At 34.9% G+C, this 21,412-nt stretch overlaps 1 protein-coding gene across 1 annotated transcript in view; it reads right to left on the reverse strand.

Moving 5' to 3' along the window:
* CCDC141 (coiled-coil domain containing 141) overlaps positions 1-21,412 on the reverse strand; it is a gene marked incomplete at its 5' end in the record, with an annotated part of 53,123 nt that overhangs the window by 24,093 nt on the left and 7,618 nt on the right. The window contains 6 exons of the mRNA XM_009865107.1: positions 94-270; positions 1,272-1,463; positions 3,386-3,505; positions 5,326-5,467; positions 7,667-7,839; positions 12,551-12,745. Of these exons, the coding sequence (XP_009863409.1) occupies positions 94-270; positions 1,272-1,463; positions 3,386-3,505; positions 5,326-5,467; positions 7,667-7,839; positions 12,551-12,745 (999 nt within the window). The remainder of the gene's footprint in view (positions 1-93; positions 271-1,271; positions 1,464-3,385; positions 3,506-5,325; positions 5,468-7,666; positions 7,840-12,550; positions 12,746-21,412) is intronic.

Here is a 21,412-nt window from a genome sequence, read left to right on the forward strand (position 1 = left end):
AAGAAATCACAATCCATCAGTCACAGAACTATGATTAGACCTCATCACAGACAAACATCAAATATTCAATATGGTTTATCAGTTTATACTCACCATATTTACTAAATTAAGAAAATTGCAACCCATATTTTGGATGGAAAAAATCTTCTCAATAACGTTTTGCCACTGAATATTAGCTGATCCTATTGCAATTTTACTTTCAACCTCCCTGCTCATTTGTAGTGGTTCTAATTTATAGAATTCCTTCAAATTTTGGATATCATTATTCACCTATAGAAAAGCATAAAATAAGCATCAACAACAAATAAAAAATTGAGCTGCTATAATCAGAAGTTGTACAAACATGATGAAATTGACTAACAGCCTCCGAATCTTCTATAGGTTTTTAGATTTAAGAGAGGATGATAGATCTTAATAATAAAAAATAAAAATATTAAATAATAAAAACATTTTTAATAACATATAAGCAGACAGGTAGCAAATATCTGTTCAATTTCTGTTACACATCGTTACATGGATATTACATACCAGAGTACCAATACAACAATTTGGAAGTTTATCTTCAAATAAATAAGATCTATGGCTAATTTTTTCTGATACGTTCCATTCTGTCCTCATTTTTTTCTAAATATAAAAGAACAACAATGTTGTACAATCTTAAAACAAGCATTACATCAAAATGAAAATTAACTGTCCTGAGCATCATTGCCACAGATACCAAAATAATGTTAGTATTGAATTGATTATGATTTCAGCTAGAGCAAGTTTATACTTAATTTTTACACCCGTTCAGATGAATTAGAACTTCAGTGGAAGTAGTTCAAGACAGCAACAAATATCTATATTCACTTATTATAATATAAATATCTATAGTAACATACTATGTGAAAAAATTTTAAAATTATATGAAGCCAAATCAGTAAATTTAAGAGTCAGTGTACAGACTTGTAAGCTTATTTATTATTTATTGAATGAGAGAGCACACACGTGCAGGAAAAGGCAAAAATTCAAGTATAACACTTCCTACAATGGTGATTTAAATCAGGAGAAAATCTGTACGTAGTCATAGTCATAGTCATTATGTTAATGCAAGTTCAATGATCAAGGCTGCTTTTACTGAGGGAACAGATCTTCTTCAAAGTAGAAAGGAGCATAGAAAGATTTGCAGCACTTGCATGCCAGAGCATCTACAGGATATAACTAGCTAGAAGCACATTTTTCACTTGTAAAATTTTCACAGTCTAGTCAGGGAATAAATACGTAATCCATACCTCTATAACCGCCTTTAAAAAGGCCACATAAGTCTTTAGAATTTCTACTTTTGAACTAATATTTTCTTCAATTTTTCTCAGTTCTTCATTCAGAAAGTCAGTTCTGCTAGAAAATGTTGCCACCTGCTCTGGTTCAAGTTCTTCCATATCTTTGATGATTCTCTCAGCTGCTTCCAGTTCATGTGAAGTTTCCTTCGAGGTTACAAGCATAGAACAATATGTATAATCACTGAGAAAGACTTGTGAATATTGATATTGTCATTGTGAATATTGTCGATCTTCACTAGCATTGCCTTCTTGTATAAATCAATTACTTAATTGAAAAATGGCTCATAATGGACATTATATGCTGGAAATAATAATTTCTTTGCTAAAAACTATTGAAGTAGTTATTAAAACAGCAATTTTGAATGGGAAAAAAAAAATAGGTATCTCAGTATTGACATTAAGTAAACCGTATTGAAAGACTGAAAAAAGAAGCGTTCCAGATAATCAGAACTGATACCATTCCTTTAATAGACAATATAGCCTGATTTTCTGAACTGATTCTCTTGAGCGTAAATCCTGTTTAACTGCTTGTCTGAGACTCAATTCTTATAGAATGCTGTGTCCCCTCTAAAGTGTGACTCCAGAAGCACTAGGTCCTCAAAAGGCTGCTGCTGCAATTGTTCTAAGGCCTGTCCTAGTAGCACTTTACCTCACGAGTCTTAGTTCCTCTCATGCCTTCATTCTTGAATCAGTAATTGCTTCCTAGTGATAGACTAGCTCCTACCCATCAAGCTAGGCTGTCCAGCATTCTAACCCAAACCAATGTTTTTTTTTTCATGCAGCAAATCTGCAGAAATCAGGTGGAGATCACATACTGCCTCATATCTGTTATTGCATCAATCGCTCAGACCCAGAAGAAAGTTGCAGTACACTGGTCTGAGCAAGAGCTGAAGTCACTAACATTTTCCATGATCCAGCTGGGATTCTGGTTTTCAGATTCACTGTCTTAACTCATAGCTAAATATATCTATGTCCATGTGCTTGTTTGCTATTATATATTTAACTCAATACCACTTAAAATATCTACCTCTGGGCATTCAGTCAAGAGGACAAATTCTAGAATGTCACGATCCACAGAAAGAATAGGTAAGGGAGGTTGTTATTGTCAGGGCAGATTATACACTGCAATAAACAAAGTTAACACTGAGGCATGCAAAATTTGGCAGAAAAGACAAAAAACTTTTATACGGTCTTGTGGAAGAAAAAGGGGCTCTTGCTGATCTACTGAACCTTGGGTTCCATAAACTGTTGCCTGAAACAAAAAAGAACTCCATAGGAGTAATGGAGTTTTAAGAACTCCTAAAACATAGAATAGTTTGGATTCGAAGGGACCTTAAAGATCATCTAAATTGATAATCTACTTTAGGATACTCCTGAAATATATACTGTCATGTTGTTTAGTTTAGTCATGAAATATGCACCTGTGTCCAGACCATGGAGGGCATTCAACTGGTTTTAAGCCACTTTCAGATACTGCAGTGCTGCTACAGGAGTCTGAAATGCTCTGGATGCGACTTGAAAATGGCCTCATCTGTGTTACAGAGGTGAGTGCTGCACTGCTTTCATTCCTTGGCTACATTCCAAACACGACCACTGAATATCTGATGGCAACTTCGCAGCCCACAAGTTTCTCCACATGTAAACTTGGTTTTTTTCTTTTTTGCTGCTTCACCCCTTTTATTTGGCATAATAAACCAGAAGAAGAGTTTTCTGTGCCTCTGACTGTCTAGACAATTTTTAAACTTGGCACCTCTGGTAGGTGTAGTAATCCATATTCAAAGAGTCTTCCTATCAAGGGTTGATACTGGGATCTTGAGGCAGTAAAAAATACCACAATGAAATAGAGACAATGGGAATAACTGACAATATAAGAAGGACTGACATGTCATGTTATCTGTGGTTTTGTGCATTGACGAGAGTTTTAAACTAAACTATAGACCTATTTTCTTTCCAAGAATACCTAAGAAATTCTCAGCCTCTCACCTTATTTGGAATTACATACTGCACTCACTTGCTTCTAAAAGTACTTAACATTATTAAAGATCCTTTTCTTTCTTTTTTTTTACCTTTGTTTGTTTAGCCAGTTCTAGGTGTTTGTCCAAAACTCTTTCCGACTCAGACAAATACGAACCAATCTCCATGCCAACTGCAAGCACTGGGGTGATTTTCTTAATTGACTGTGATACCTGTATTTGAAAGCATTATTTAAATAGTTTATACAAATAGTCAGTGTAAAACAGTATAAAACATCACTTTGTGCAGAAAAAAGTGAAGTAACACTTGCCTGTTGGTGTTTGTCTCTTGTGTACTTTGTATAATCAGAGAAATTCAGGAAATAAAACTTAGAGGAAGAAAATTCTACTATTTCTCCTAAGAAAATTATAACAGGTATAGTCAGATTCCAAGAAAAACAACTCCTGTTTGGTCTCATTTAGTTGATAGTGCTTTCCTTTATCCTAAGTATCCCAGGCTTGTTATTTCAATAAGGTATGGCTGCCTTATAATCTAGATATTATAACCTTGGCACAAATATTTTTTATTATGCTCTGTTGTTTAGTTTGTTTTGTGTTTTTCTTAAGAAAGTATATTTAAAGCTTCTTTGTCTATGCAATGTGCAGATACATGTACACAACTCCATTTCATGGTCACTGTAAAATGTTATAGATGTGTGATAAAGATTCTGAAATAAGAGGCAGATAATAGGATATATGGTACAGGTTGTTATTATTAGAGATGTAAATTCACATGTAACATATATATTAAGAAGTGGCTGTTATATGAGATTCAAACTTCATTAAGCGAATCTCAGGAACAGCTGATTTTAGTACCAGACTCCTTGGGATACTTTGCATTATCAGAAGGTTGGAATGAAAAGTGTTTTTCTTGGTAGAAAGATAACGATAAGCACTGCTCACTGTAAAGAAAGATCATGGGTCATGATTCAAGTCTTCAGAATGTTCTCTAATACAGGACTGGGAACAAAGTGATTAGAATAAATTGTAGAACAAAACCATAGGTCAAAACTGGGGTCTACATTTTGAGTAAACATTGCCTCCATAATTGAAGTTTTAGCTTAAGATTCATCATATGCTGGTGATATCATTTCTATGAGGCCAATAGCAGCTATCAGCAAATCTTTTATTTTCAGCTAAACATCAATATTTTCACTGTTTTCTAATACCATGAGGCCTCTTCTACATAAATTCTATGCAAAGGGACCAATTTATGGCAAACTGACTTCCCATTTGATTCTGAATAGTACATTATAAACATCATGCAAATATCAAAATATTATTAAAAATATTGCAGACTTAATTATTAGGTCATTATTTTTTATTTACACTTTTGGTATACACTCTGTGTTGTCCTTCACATTAACCTTGTTATAAGATTGTATTTTTTAATTGGAATTTACACGTGGACCCTTATTTAGGAGCCCTGTGTCTATTCCATCTCTGGCAAGTCACTGTGAGGTCTGCAGTATTACAGAACATTCAACAGCTTAAAAGAAAGCTGTGATGTGCTCGATACATCAGTATCTTAATGAATATGTGGAATGTTTATAGTGAACCAAGTCTACCCTCCTTTAGCCTTACTGAAAATTTGCTGCAGTCCTCAGTCACTGTTCTTACTAACTCTCAGTTTTGCCACACGTCTGTTATTACCTTCAGCCTAATGAAACACAAGACATAGAAACAGTATAGGAAACCTGCGTGCAGGTCACAGTCTTGATTGCTCACATCTGCTCCAAAAGAACAAATTATAATAGCTTATTACCTAAGCAAATCCATGCTTTATGAAAGCTAGAAGTTCTCATGGAAAAAGTTGCATTTTTCAGAACAGCTTTAGGTTCATTTGTGCCAAAACCAGCATTCAGCATTCTAACAATCCTGCACTCTCTAACAAACCAATATGTTGTTTGCAATTTGAGTCAACTTTGATATTCATAGAGCTAAATTATGAAAACACCATACACTGTTCACAAATGCATTGTGTTATGACGTACCTTATTTAGGTGATCATCAAGTGAGGCAGTCCACTGTTTTTTCTTCAAAGTAAGTTCTTTATAATCTGGATACTGCCTGGTTAATTGATCTACTTTTTTTTGAACATATTCCATCATTTTCTGAATTCCTGTCACCCAAGAGCTAAAGTGAAAAAGTAAAACTGTTATTCCTTATTTTTACTCAACAGTCAGGATGATAATGATTTAAACAAAACAACAACAAAAATTAAAAAACTCCAAACAAACAATTTCTGTTGATTTGTGTGACAAATAACTTACGAATTTTAAATTGTGACCCTTAAAAGAAAACTAACCAAGAGAAATACTAAAAGGAAGCCAAACAAAATTGATAATGGGAACACAGGAATGACATTTCCAAACAAAAAAATTTATCACCAGTGCATAAGTTAGATTCACATTCCAGATATCCAGATTCACTGAGAAATACCTCATTTCACAGATAATTCTGACTTTAGTTATACTGTCTAAATACTAAAACCACAAATGGAATAGCCTAAGAGTGAAATATATGGCATATCATTTCTATTTTAAACCAAATGTTTTCTTTGGACTTTCAAATATTTTATTGTTCTTACGGGAGCTGAAAAAGGAATGTCATATATATTGTTGGCCAACATTTCTTTAAATATGCTGTTTTAACAGGAGAAAACACAACATCAATTTACGAAACAATGGCTTGTCTTATAACTTCAAATATTTAAGCTAGAGAATTCTGCAACTCCAGGGAAAAACCTTATTCTACACAGCTAACATGAATTATAGTATTAACGGATCATTCTATTTGAATTTGATCCAAGAATTGGTCACAAACTGCATTTTAAGTTTACTTTAGGTTGTAGGTGGTTTCAAAAACCATAAATTACTCTTTCAAAAATTAACAACCTCTTAGTTTGTACTTCATCCTTAAATTCTCAAAATGTCACTCCTATTTCAGTACTCATTAACAATGTGTTTAAAAGCTTCTACTAGCATCACTATTAAAAAAAAAAAAGCAAAATTTATAGTTTTTTTAACGATAGTTTAAATATCGATATAATCTTTGAAAGTATCATTTATTTGATTTAACACAAATTTACAGGAGCAGAAAAACAGAGATGGTTCTTCTCATAGGCAAGCTAGCTGGCTGGCAAAGTAAAAAAGTTTCTCTTAATGGACAAATCTTACTTATTGTATATTTATTTTTGGAATTAATACATATAAAATTTTCCTCCTCCTGTTTTTCTAGCAAACTTTAATTTAAAAATAAGAGCTCAAAAATAAGACTTACCAATATTGTCATTTTTAAACACTCTATGATTACAAGAACTAACTGCTTTCTGTCACTTGCCTACAATCTATTCCTCTTCCAACATGAATTGTTTCAGCATTTTCATTTATTTGGACGATCTTTTAGTATAAGGCTGCAATATGCCTCAAGAAGATTTGAAAGCAGAACAGAATTAACATATTTATCCATTTTTACTGTGAGTCAAATTTTCAATTATGCCACTGAAGACAGTGTCATTAGCTTTAAACATAGTCCTCCCTCCACCTGATTCTATCAGTATTAGATTTGTAAATCAAAGCTCTAGAGCTATTTTACATGGATACAAACTGCACAGCTTATTTTTGGGTACTCTAAAACTGAAAATAACAAACCAATGTGGATACGGAAATCCATCTACAATTTGATTCTCTTCATTTTCAAGTACTCTATCTTCTCTTGGTGCATCTAAACCAGTAGCTACAGTCGCTTTGATATTGCATTAAAAATGCATTTTCCAGTATCCTCAAGCAGAAGATGCAGTGCAGTTCAGGGCATCATCTCATCAAAATCAACAGTGTTAGCCAATCTGAGCAAGGTCAGATGATTCCTTCTTTTTATTAATATATTGTCTGAAAAACTGCGGAAACTGCCCTCTTTTTAAAAACTAGTCCAGTCATGCAAGTAGCAGAGCATACAATACATTCTCTATCACAATTGATTAAGGAATTCTAAAATTACTGTGCTCCAACTACTCCTTCAAGGAGCTGGCATTTATTTTAAAATTCCACATGAATTTCTACTTGCTGCTGGCTGGTTCAAGAACCCTACCAGATTGCAAACACTTAACAGCTATATATCTCATTCTAAGTTATTTTGTTTATCTTATGTAAAGCAGCTTTTGGAAAATATACCTAAACATTTTCACATCTACACTCTCTTCAAATGTTGAGTGCCCACTGGTGACTGCACTACACATTGAAACATATGGCAAATTAATTTCACTGGGGCAATGAGGCCTGAAGCAACAGGTAGATATGGAGAAATGCAGCAGATATGCAAAAATGCTGGGAATACCTGCGAGAGTCTGTTTTGTTAACTAATGCTTGTCCCTTTTGCAAGGCAGTAGCTGTGCAATCTTTAATTGCTTCCTGTAATTCCTCATACTTCATTGTCAAGGTAGAGAAATGTAAACCCTCTGAATTCAAGATGTTAAGGTAATTCTTAATACCTTCGAGGTCATCAAGTACCTGGGGGACAGGAAAAAAACACAACAAAACATCTGTTATAAATATTTCTATTTAAAATGTGCATATATATTCTTCCACATTAGTAGATGATCAGTAGACATTCATTATTTGGCATCTGATCACAAATTAAAAACAGTATTTTAATATAGGGCCTGATGTTGACCTTGCAGGTCACAGAAAAACACAGGTATAGTTCAGCAAAAGTTATAAGTATAGGCGTGAAAGATAATTACTCTTTTAATTTAAAACTATTCCCTTTTATCAGCAATAGTCAGGCCATTTTGACATACTGAAGCAGAACCAAAACAAGTGATACAGCGCACTAGCATTCAGTTTTATTGAAGTGCACTAAAAGACTTTTACCAAAATTCTTTTTTATATTTTAAATGTCAAATTTATATTCAAAAGGAGATTATAATTAATTCTTTTTTTTTTTTTTTTTAAAAAATAGTCTTTGATTTTGCACATATGCAGCTTTGGATTTGTTATATCTAGTCTCTGTTTTCCTCTAGTGCAAGCAGGTTTCCCATTCAAATGCCAGAAAGAAATGCCAAAAATATTCTAAAAATACGTCTGTCTTCTGACTTCTGTCTTTTTAGACAGAGGAAGGACAACTTCACAATACTTCATTATTAAAGTTAATAAATAATAATACTAGTAAAATATAAACATGCCCAAACCTACGGTGTATAATTAACATCATAGTGGTAACACTGTATTTTCTTAAAGTTTTTTTTGGTGTTTCTCTTAAACATCACAAAACCATGAAATCTAAATAAAGCAAATCAGTAGACAATGTCTAAATGTATTAATTTCTCATTGAACATATATATTTATGCAATGAATTAAAAGTATAATTACTATAACATCGACTCATCTTTATACATCTTTTTGAAAGGAAATCAACTGTTTGTACATCATCAAAATTGTGTTCTGACATTGTAAATTTATATATATACACTAAGCATTAGTTAGAATTAGTTAGAATTCTGGGAGACAAAAAAAAAAATGTATGTACATTCTAAAATATTGTCCTTAACTTGAAAATTACATGAGAACATCAAAAGAACTCTGAGGCAGACCTCAAGGTCTTACATGCATAAAAGTTGAAAACTGAAGAATTCAGTGAGATTCTCAGAGGAAAATGTGATTCCACTTGCTACAACATATTACATATTGACCAAGAACTCAGACTGAACTCAGAATGAACCCCTCATTGCTGACTGAAAATAGCAAGAAGTGCCTAAACTCTCTCAAACAACTGAGATATATGCAAAAGAAATGAAGGAAAATAAAGAGGATAAACAACAGTAATTCAACCTCCATACACGATGGATTAAAAGAGGACATGCCTACTATTTCACTATATCTTTATTCCTTGCAGAATAAAGAACTCTGCACTTACAAAAAAAAAAAAAATCTGTACTTAAAAAAAGAAAAAGGAGGGATAAAAGCTATCCAAGTAGATGTTTTCAAGCTCTTGCCATATCAAAGCAATCTCCAGCTGTTCCACATATAATTTCCCAAATATTCTCAGAGGATAGCTATGCAGATATCTCCCTGCAGATAGTCAAACTGAAGGTAACTAAACACAGATATAGAAAAGGAAAGCTTAGCAAGGAACGTGCAAGATTACACAAGAGCCAAGGAGGTTGCAAACATGCAGAAAAATCTTGCTTAATGCAGTCAAATATACAACAGAACGAAGCCAAATCACCAGAACTTAAGAGCACAAATACACTGCAAGTGCCAATATAATTTTTTTCTAACTACTCTTCTAAGCAATAGATTGTGGAAAAGAAGTTTGCACTACTAATACTGCTTGATGTGCATGCCCTTGAAGAACACACGTGTGTGGAAACAGAGAGATTTCACATTTTAAGTTTGCTCTTGAATGGCAAGGTCCTTTTCAGTGGGAAATTTGCAGATGTAGCGCCTTATTTTCAGAATTATCCAAGACTTAAAACTCAATGGGACACCTTCAGATAGGAGTCTAAGTGCTTAGTATTTCCAAAAAATCACACAACCCCTTGACTTTTTCAGCTTCAATGTAACTGGTAGTTGGTCTGCACCACTGGCTAGAGACCTAATGAGCCCCAAATCAGGGTGTGGGAAAATAACTGAAGATTGGCAAGGACTGTGCACATGCTCAAGTGACTTGCAGCTGGATTTTTGAAAAACACATATATCATTCTAACTGTTGTCTGTCCTTGTGTGTTTGAGCAGTAGAACATCTATGCTCAGATAACGTAAGTCTGTGGCAGACTCAGAGGCACCTTATCAAAGATTCCTGAGATTCCTGCTCTACTCTTGCAAAGACCAAACACAGTGGAAAATTGCGCCTGCAAAAATCCCTGATACATATAGGCAAAAGCAATGGGTTTGAAAGCTTTTTCACTCTCCAGCAAGGACCAAGCTCTTCAATGCCTGCATTCCCGCTTGCATGCCTCTCTGCCCAGGGTTTGTCAGGTAGCAAGAATAAACTGACTCTTTGCATTTTATCCTTTGTTCTGTAATTGTTTGTGTGTCATGCCTATGTCAGCTCACCCACAAGGGAACAAAACTGAGGACCTGTTTTTTAAGATTGTGCTCTGACCTGATAGCACACACTTGGGAAAGGCTTGAATAAGCTCTCAATGACATCAAGGCCTGATGAGAGAGGAGGCTCTTTGCTTAACCCTTCTTCTCTAACTCAGATAAATTTACTTCAACAAATTGTTGTGTGTTAATATTAGAATGTAATAATGGAACTTACTTTTATTACATGGTAAGTCAAACAAATTACTTCTCACTTTAACTGAAGAATATCATCCAATTTACACAGCTTTGAAAAATCTAATACAACTGTGGCAAATTGTTCCCTTAATCACTTTTGTGGCTCTGTGCTGGACTCTATCAAGCAGCTCCGTGTTCTTCTTGAGCTGAGGGACCCAGAACTGGACACAATATTCCAGATGTGGCCTCACCAGGGCAGAGTAGAGGGGCAGGAGAACCTCTCTCAACCTACCAGCCACAGCCCTTCTAACACATCCCAGGATGCCATTGGCCCCCTTGGCCATGAGGGCACATTGCTGGCTCATGGCCATCCTGCTGCCCACCAGGACCCCCAGGTCCCTTTCCCCTGCGCTGCTCTCCAACATATCAATGGATTTGAATTAATAATATTAAGCTCCCTCTGTTCTTCGTTGATCAACTCTTCCATCCCCTGTTCCTATGGGTATGCCCAACACCAACCTTAGTATGAAAATTTTTGAATTAACTGTGCAATCCTCTTCTTACCTCAACATTCTAACATTTTTGGGAGAAATTGGAAGTATTCAAGATTTTACAGCACTACTTCTATAAGAGAGGAGAAATCTTCTTACTCAATTTGTTTTTCACCTCTGCAATGAATTTCTAGGAAACAGAACCAGTTAGTGTCAAATGAGTGTCCAAATGGGATTTAGATTTTTATTATATAGGCATACATCTACTGTAAACTGGATTTTGCTTATACTAAGGAAAACTGTTCAGAAAATCATGTAATTTTTGGAAAGACTAATTCCAAGTTCAAGCTACTCTCTCAAAAGAGAAAAGGTCAAAAGTAATACAAGTGAATACGCTTCCAGTAACCAGGCTACAAATACTTCAGATTTAAGTGAGAGCGTTTTATGGCAATTTATTTTCCAGTCTTTTTATTTCAGTCTGTTTTCTTTACTTGAACAATAAAAGTTTTTCAACATTTGTTTATGGAACATCTATTAAAATGGTTCAAAGAATCACTTTAATTTAAAAATCCATTATAGATTTTGAACTGTGATTAAGTGCTATCCCGTAATATGGCCTTCGGAAAAGAATTTTAACATCTCAGGCCATGAACCAGTAAGAATATCAAAAGTAATCTAACTCACATAATGACTAGTCTAAAACAACTTCAAGAACATGTCTGAGGAAATACAAATCTGATATTTTGAGTTTGGGATCGGGATCTGAAGAGAAAGCAATGTTCAGGATTCAGTAGACAGGTAGGCCCCTCCCAGCCTTCTCTCGTGAGAGCTACAAGAATCTAATTCTGGAAACTGAATCACTGCTTCTCCTCATGCACACATCAGTGATAGAAATTATTGCCTACACATTATCTTTCTGATATCAGTTGTGCTATGCTTAATAGCATTTTGTTTTGTTTGTGTTTTTTTTAACCGGCCACTTTGGTGTTACATCATGTCTAGACCATATAGCATATGACATGCCCAGTATGAGGTATTGTACGTTGTCCTTGAGTTTCCTCATGTCTGATTATTAACTAGCCCCTGTGGAGACCACTGGAATTGTAGATGTTATTTCTGGTGTTTGTACTTGCCTGTAACAGTTTGGGTGTTTTAGAGCAGCTCCTGTATCTTTATACAGCATTACACCATCATGACAGAGCCCATGATCTTAAAGTCCAGGTTTTGACAGATAGTATTTTCTAAATATCTCATTTCAGAAGATGAGTGCTCCTCTCAACATACATTTTATTAAAAAAAAATAAAAACCCCCAAACATTTAAAATGCATTTGCCATTTTGGATAGAAGCTTCAGGTGGAAGGTCATATTAAAGCATAGTCAGGTTTGTAATTTTGCATTCCAAATGCTGTATCAAACGCTGCATAATCCCACATATATTAGACTTCAAGAGCATACTGACAGTTGTATTATCAGGTTATTGTTACAGACTTAGCTTCTTACCAACCTTGCCAGTGGTATGAAAAAAGTCATTGGCCTCTTGTAGCAAAGCTTTCCTTTCTTCCAAAAGGAAGCATACCTCTTCTCGCAACAGACAGATTTTCTGATTTGAGAGCTTTAGATGTTCTTTTTCTGTATAATCCTCTGAAAGCAAGATCTTAAAAGCTTCAGCTTCCAGTTGTTCCACAGTGGAATTCCATTCCTAACAGGAAAACAATCCTTTTAATGAACTACAGATAGAAAAGTAATATACCTGCATAACAGTAACATAAATACTGAAAAACATGTATCGCATTTATAGGCCTAACAGCTTTCGCCATTTAAAACTGTATTTCTACTAGGGAGGATTTCTCAGCAAATTATGGTTTTAGTGACAGAGTTTTCACTGGTGGCATTCACATCATTTGATACATTTTCATAGGCAGAAGTAGCGGTTACTAGTGTGTCTGCTGGGAAGAGTAGTCTGGATAACAAAGACAAAACACTTCTATTGGGTAAGACTGCACTCCCATCACAAACAGCCCCTTAAACCCAAGTATTTAACCAAGAACATAGTAAAATATTGCCTAGATAATAGCTGCTTTCAGTCATCGCTTTCTGCCGAGAGCTGTCTGGTAGTCAATTAAATCAAGTTACTCTCCCTTCCAGTGAGGTGTGCTATTGTTCTTGACACTCTCCATTGTACATTTTCCCTGGTTTCCTACACAAAACCACAAGTCTGTTCAAAGCACGTCTCTGCCTTATCTGATCATGAACTTTCCTAGTGGCAGTGTCAGAAAAGATGCTTTAAAAAGGAAGATCACAATTCACAATATCAAGGCACAGACTGGAAACATTACTAACACTTGACTGAGCTGGGTACATTAAAATGAAGGTGCTTTAAAATGAATTTAGTTGCCTCAGTACAAGGTTTGCATATAGATATTTTGTGTATGTTGCACCACATGGAAGGTGTTTAGCTAATCAGAACTGATTGTCTATTTGAGTCCTATTTCTTTTTTCAGCTTTTTGGTTTTTTCACCGAACTGGCTTGTGCTTCTAGTACACTAACCAAAATTATAAATCAAATTTAGGGATTAAATCTTCACGAGCAAAAGATTTTTTCCCTGCAGTTTTTTCAGACGTTATTACAGTATTCAACCCTACATTTTTTTCACCCGTTATTACAGTATTCAGTCAATCAGAGTTACTGAAAGGGATGTCAGACTAGATAGCCCAAATGGAAACGAGCTTTACTTTAAGGGATTGGGAAGAAAAAAAACATTTAAACTCTTCCTGTCTTGAAACCACTGCTTGGGTGTTTACTCCTTTGGTTTTGACGTGTTTTTATAGCAAAAACGGTAAAATAGTCTGTTACACAGCGTACTTTATCCTTGCTGTCCTTGTCAATACTTAAAACTGCTGCCTTAAGCTGTTCAAAATAAAAGGAGCATCTGATTTTATACTACAATCTCCCATGCCTTAGGTAGCATATTTCCTCCACATTTCTGGTAATTAATTAAATAATACAAGAACCCTTCTGAATTTCATTTCTCATTTCCTGCCACTGATTTTTATTAAATGTCTACGAAAGCAGACAAACAAATATTTAAAAGTAAGACAGACATTTTTTCATTAAAGTACTCCAAAGTGTGCATATGGCACAAGATTACAGTGCAGGTTCTTTTATTTTCAGCATGCTTAAAGAACATTAGTCTTGCATTTGTTATTTTTTAATTGAAATCATTGCTAATGAGAGACACTATTTTAGAAGTTTTCCCAAAAGAAGTGGCCTGGTTATTCACAGATCTCTCACAAACAGCAGCAATACTAATTCCCTCCCAGTGTTCCATCGTGCTACTTTATCTTTCTTTGAAGTACAGTAAGTGGAGATATACCTATCTCGGTCTGTACAGTTCAGTGCATTGCTTTTCTGACATTGTCCGTTGTTGTGGCAACAACTGGTGTGGTAGAAACACTTGTTCTTAAAGATCAGCCAATTATTTTACAGAGACTTCTCCACCAGATGTAAAGTCTCCCTCCCTGTTGCTATGGACTGAGAGCCACCATACAACTCCCAAAAGAGCCAAGCTTACACGGCAGTTCCAGTGAAGACGACTAATTTTCTTCCTGCAATCTAGAATATTCAGGAAAAGGACCTAGCATTACTCACGGGTCAGTGAAAAACACATGCAAGCAGGCCATGCCTGTATGTGCTTGCCTTGAACTTTGGATTCCTCTCTGCAGCTTCACAGTACGTGAACTAGAGCTGAAGCAGAGGGTATTGACATGGGTAACAACAGCAATTTTAAAATATGAACAAAACCATGGAATACGAAGTGTGATCACACCCTGGTGTGGTGTTGATACATCGCAATGCAGTATTTTCAAACTCATGAATTATTTAAAATACCTTTAATCTCTCTCAAAACACAGCTACAAAGGTATATGAAGTGATGGAACTTTCTGCATGAGTTAGTCTATGGTACTAACTGCTGCAAGTCATATTGGAGAAAAATGCTTTAGCAAAGTTGAGGAAAAATGGATTTTTCTATGATTTTATGTGATAAATGAGACTCTGAAGATTAATAAGCAAATTTTTATTAAAGAAAATGCAATTTGAGAGGATATTAAAGCTTATTTAGTTATTAAGTAACTTTTTTGAGGAGGAAAAATTCTTAAAAATACTTTAGGTTATTAAACATAAAGGGGCTGCTAACTTCACTTAAATAATAAGAAATGTCTCAGATTACAGCATTATTTGATCAATATCCTATTTCTGTGCAATGCAACATATTCCTTCATCCTGAAAATCTGATGAAGAGGAAAGGAAAAATATGACAATCCTGCTGAGTAGGGTTTTTTTTTCCCTCTGTGGCAAATAACCTTCACCTTTCTGCCACAGAAGACCTAAGCAGACATAAATTAATGCCTTAAAACTCTTTCGCATTAAACCTACTTTTGCTTTTGACTTACTATAGTATTACCAATAAAAATAATTAAAAAGTTAGCATAAACTAAATCAATACTGTTAAAATGTTCCAACCAGCTTAAGTGGCTTGTTAAGAAAACTAATTCCACATATTTCAACAAATTAAACATTTTGAAAAAGAAATGTGTCAGAATTCCAGGATTCTATCAAGAATTGTGTTTTCATTATGCTTCAGTATACTTGGCACTGTATGCCTACAAAGAAGCAAAACTATCTTACTGATGCTAACCTTGCTTTCTTTCAATATGGGAACCCTTATGAAAAGCCTTTCAGAGATTTTTCCAAGTTCAGCTCCTCCACAAACAAGCACCCGAAGACTAAATGCCGCCTGCTATATTTCCTTGTACGCTTGCAAAAAACACTGCTCTTTTAAAATATCCTGCTATTAAGTTGCACCACTTCCCAATAAAACAGTCAAAAAACCTCTGAAGTATTCCTTGTGGACTTGAAAAAAAGAAGCAATGAGATAAATCTGGGGCACAATAAAAACAATGCATTCATTTATTTTTAAATTGTCCATTATTGATAAACAACTACAGCAAAAATCTATCTTAATTTCGGTTTATTTTTCTTTAAAATTAAAATAACACCCACTTTTGTGATCTAGATGCAATAATCTCCAGCCTGCACTTTTAATTATGAGAAACCTGTGCTCTAATGCACAATTCCTCTTTCATAAAATCCTATCTTTGTCTCACTGTCCTAAGTAATATTCAGCAAGAATAAGGATTCTGAGGATAATTACAGTTTGCTGTGCTTTATTTGTTCCTTTTTACCTGAAAGATTTATCTTGGTAAAAAAAAATAGTAAGGAGATCTCTCCATGTGCACCGCTTAACTGGCCTACTGATGAATAAGGTGTGCACCCCTGACATCCAATTGTATCAGCACCACAACGTCATCACCTTCCAATGCATGCACCTGGAATGACTGGTATTAGATTCATTGCATGGTCAGATCGTAATCAAAATTTCATGTACATTTAAACTTATAGAAGTTAATGAGAATTAGATACTAACATAACAGTTGAGAGTTTTTAACCAGGATCAATAATAATTAACTGAAAAAAGGCAAAAAAAGTGCAGTTGAGTATGTGTATCCTCAATTTATTATTTTCTGCTACTTGTGTATGCTATAAAAATAATATTCAATGCAAGAATGAAAAATGCATATTTTAATATAACAGGAAATTGTCTATAGTTAGCTCAGAAGCAGATAAAGAAAAAAGTTCCAGGCTGTTTCAGTGTATCGGAATGTGTAAATTATAATTACAGCAAGCAAGGCTAAGTATAGAAAAAATTACTCACTTTATATTGAAATGTTTTCCTATAGAAGGATTTCATTGCACTATTTGTAAACCTGTTTGTTACAAGGTTCCCAACAGCAACTCTTAAGCGCTCTTAAAGCAGAGGTTAAACTCCACCTCATTTATTACTGAGGCAAGCTTCTCTAATCTTTCACACAAGCTCAAAACCCACTTTATTAGAATAATTTATAATTTAAAATATTCCATGAACATTACAACCTTGCAAACTCTCTGAAGGTATTAAATCATAGAATGGCGTAGGCTGGAAGGGACCTTAGAGATCATCTAGTCCAACCTCCCTGTCATGGGCAGGGCCACCACCTCTCGGCTAGACCAGGCAACACATGGAACTCATTTGCTATCCTATTTGGTCGTTACTCAAACTTGGTTCAATTGTCAGTAAAATAGCTAGCAACAATTTCGTTTTCAGCTTTCTACTTATAAGGCAATTTTTCCACATGTAAAAAGTCTATGCTATCCATGAACAGGACATACAAACTCTGTGGAAAAAAGCATCAATTTTTTCTGTCCTTCACCCATCTACATGCTAAATTCCTAACAATCTGTTGGTCAGCACTAAAATATTTGTTACTCATTTTTCCTAAAAGGATCACAAAGCCTACTGTTACCTTGACTTTTCAATCTGTCAAGAAAGGTTTGTGAATTTCTCATCATATGTATCTATATTCAACATGCTTCCTCAAGTCATGTCACTATTCTTACTTATTCCTCACAGCAGTGAGTCTTTTAAAAATTTGCTTTTACTATTGCATTTAGCAAGGAAAGTAAGATCTTCCTAGGTTCCTTGATTAATCAGTGTTTAAACTGATGAAGTAAAACTATTGTGGTTTTAAGTAAAAGCCTGGATTCTTTCCTGCCTTCAGAAATATTCAGCACAAGCCTGGGAAGAAAAAAAAAAAAAAGGTAGAAATGCCTAAAACTTCATCTTATTAAAGAACTGCTGTAAGATGAATGGGCTTTTTTGGCTTATACCATAAACATTTCTTATTTAAAAATTCAAACTTTGGATTAACACCGGAGAAGTTGTGTAAAATAATCTTAGAATATTCCAGTGAAGACTAAGATGAGAAAACCTTGAAACACACGTATTTAACTTTGGATTATGATCCATATAGAAGATAAAGTAGCAATCAAGCCATAAGCCAATTAAGTATAAAATATATTTTTTCAGAATATTTGATAAATTAACCCTTTCTCTCATACTGTAAAAATGTTCATCGCTGACATTTTTCTGAGCTCAGCTTATGTCTGTAATTGAATCATGGGATACCTTGGTTCATTTAACAGTGAGTTGTTAGAATCCACAGCTAGAAAGAGGTAAAAGTAATTGAAACTCAGTTATCTCCCATAAAATTGTTGAGACATGGTAAAAGATAACATCAGGACAAAGAGGGACCCATCAAAAAAACCCCAAAAAACAAAAAACCATCACAACCAGAAAAAAAACAAATGGAAAAGAAAAACCCCAGAGCACTAACAGAGGAACATTAGAAATGAAGCACTCTCCCAAGGCACCGAGATGGCTCTGCAGGAAAATCAGACAATAAGAACAACCTGATATATGAACGTAGATTTGCATCTGCTGCACGTGAAAGATGAATGTTGCAGTAAAAATGAAATTGCCCATAAAAATTCTTTTTCTTTATATACTTTGCTCTGCCTATCGAAATACAGGAGTGTGTTAAAACAGCTGCTGTGCAGATGAAATGCAGCACTTGTCAAATTCCTCAACAGAATGTCAGTGTTAGAAAAGCAGGCAAAAAAAGGTGAACAGCCTGCGTTTGCATCTAAGCAGAGAGTGGTACAGGAGCATGGCTGTCCAGGAGGGCCCAGACAGACTTTTCACATGGAAGTAGCTTTTCAGATAGTATTAGCTGTGAGAGCTCAGGAAATAAAGCAGGTTAATGCAATATTCTCGATGCTTATGTTAATAAAAACAAATACAGCAATCAATTCCATTGATACTAATATTTAATTTGGTCGGTAAGAACCATCCTGAAACTTCATTACAGCATGTTATTACCTAGCATGGCTACTCGAGACCTCATAAGCCTGCAGATCTATAAAACAGAGAAGTACTTGCCAACTTTCTACTAATTCTTACTAAAAAGGTGAACCTATTCTGACATTGTTCAGTCCTTAAAAGGAGAAAAAAATACACATAATGCAAGCAATTTAGAATACTACTTTTCTTCATCTCTAAAGTTAGAGATGGCCACGATGTGGTGCTAGCAGTTCTTTTTACTGTGACAAACACCCCCAATACACATGAAATGCAACAGCAAGCAGTTAATCAGTGATGGCAGATATCCTCACTAAAACACAACTTCCTAAATCCATCTCTTTTCTCAAATCCTGGTGGGGGTGGTGTCCTTTTAGTGTTTTGGAGAGTTGAGGGCTTTTTTTCCAGTTATGAATCCTCGGTTTCATCTTTGGTCTGATTATTGTACAAGGCAGCAATGTTTTAAGTGGTTTCACCTCTTAGCAAGGTGACGTTCAAGATAAGATACCAACCTGAGAACGTGATAAACCGTTCTCCTTTCTTTTCTCAGCCCAGTCACGTAAATAACATATTCATCCTGTAACTCCTCCTTAGCCTAACCTCTGAACAATTTAAGCAGTCTTTGTCCTATTTGTCCTAATGCAACAATACACGTAGGTAAACACATGGGGTTTCTTAGTGTGAAACTGTTCAGATGCCAGAACTTTTACTTCCTATGAGAACACTTACACTGCTCTGCATGTCTATTACACAGAAACTTTCATTCACACCCTCAAAGCTACAGTATAAATATGAAATGTTACTCAAAAATATTTATTAACACTACTTTAGATCCTAATAAAGAATTCCCAAAGTAGTTTAAGACTAGTTTATGAACGTCCTTATTACTTCTAACAGAATGCTGTTAGAAACTGTCATGGCCATTCAGACAGTATAGGAAATACATTAACCAAAATCTACCTTTATTTTTGCAGCAAGGTAAATACAATATTTTAAAGCTCCTAACTGCTTTTTGGAAACATTCAGTTTTGGTGTGAGAGAGCTAGATGAATGGCAGCAGACATCAGCTATTCTCTAAGCAATGACCAAGCTAGAGAAAAAGCATGTAGTTAGTTAATTAGCCAAGTATTGTGTAAGGTACTCCCAAGAGATCTTCCTGGTATGTTCTTCACAGCCATGTCCATATTTTCTCACATAAACTGATAAAATAGTTAACTGAATTGATAAAATTTCTAGATAAATTGCTAGTGTTGCATTTTTTAAATCATTGTGTTCCAAAGCATATTCTTGCCTCGTCACGGTTAAGAACTTCACAGATGATTTGAAAGAAAATATGAAATCATTGCTTAATAAAGTTTCAAGTTGCACAAAAAGTAGTGGAGTGCCATGTAATAATTAGGAAAGGTCAGTTATAGAGTTTGAGTGCAACCTTTTTTTTTGAAGTAGGCTCATTTGAACAGAACAGCTATTTGCAATTCCATATTTATCAGGAATTTCTGTCATAACTGGGATGAAAGATTGTATCCTAGAAAGTGGTGACTCAAGACAATAGTATCATGTTGATTGACTAACTGAAATGAAAATTTTACAGGACTAGTACAATATATTTTTAAAAATTTGTTCTTGGTTCTTCACTGGCCTTCCCCAAACTTCTGCCTGGAATTAATCAATAGCTTCTCAAACAGAATACTTCATACAACAGTACTGCAGTTCCAAAATACATGTGAAGTCAAAATACTTTAGGTCAGCAATGAGACACTGAAGGCCTGTGAGTTGCTGAAGATTTAGGGAATTTCATGTGCAGACATGATATATCTCAAAAGCCTGATTTTTTTTAGTCTGCGAGTAAAGTTGTCAAGTTTGTTTCTAGACTGTTCTGTATTTCAGTGTATTCCAACCACACAAGTAAAACATTATCTTGTGCAGTGATAGCACCTAACATTAATCTCTGCTATCTAACAAATATTTACTGGAATACACGTGTGATTGAAATACTTATCTGAATTTTAAAATCAAGACACCAAGCTCCTCCTTTACTCTGATCTCAACATTTGCAGTTCAGTGCTGTAAAGACTGATGCACAAATCCCTGTAGTGCAGCTGTCTGAAATTTATTTGAAGTATGCAAGTAGAACCTGGCCACTGTTTTTGCACATCATCAGCATAACCAACATGTTCAGTAACATCGACTTCAAGAATTTCACACCCACTGCTAGAACATGCTGCTAGTAAGAACAGCAGAATAATAAACCTTGAAGCAGTTAACTGTAAATTATGCAAACAGGCAAATGTGACATTTAGCTATAAAACTTAAAAGGAAGCATAACAGGAAGCAATCATAAACCTGCTGGTTGCTCTCAACAGAATATTGTTTAAAAAGGCATTTATTTCTACTGCAATGGTTCTGGGGTGGAAAAGGCCCACTTGGTCATCTGAGTTATCCAAATACAATTGCTTGAAAATGATACAGCAAGCAAAGATCCTGAGTGAGGAACCTCACTTAGCTGATGATAGCACAATCAGATCAAAAAAAAGATTCTAAATAGATACAGTTTACAATCATACAAATAA

This window comes from Apaloderma vittatum, unplaced genomic scaffold (genome assembly GCF_000703405.1).
Source record: "Apaloderma vittatum isolate BGI_N311 unplaced genomic scaffold, ASM70340v1 scaffold3260, whole genome shotgun sequence".
NCBI lineage: Eukaryota > Metazoa > Chordata > Aves > Trogoniformes > Trogonidae > Apaloderma > Apaloderma vittatum.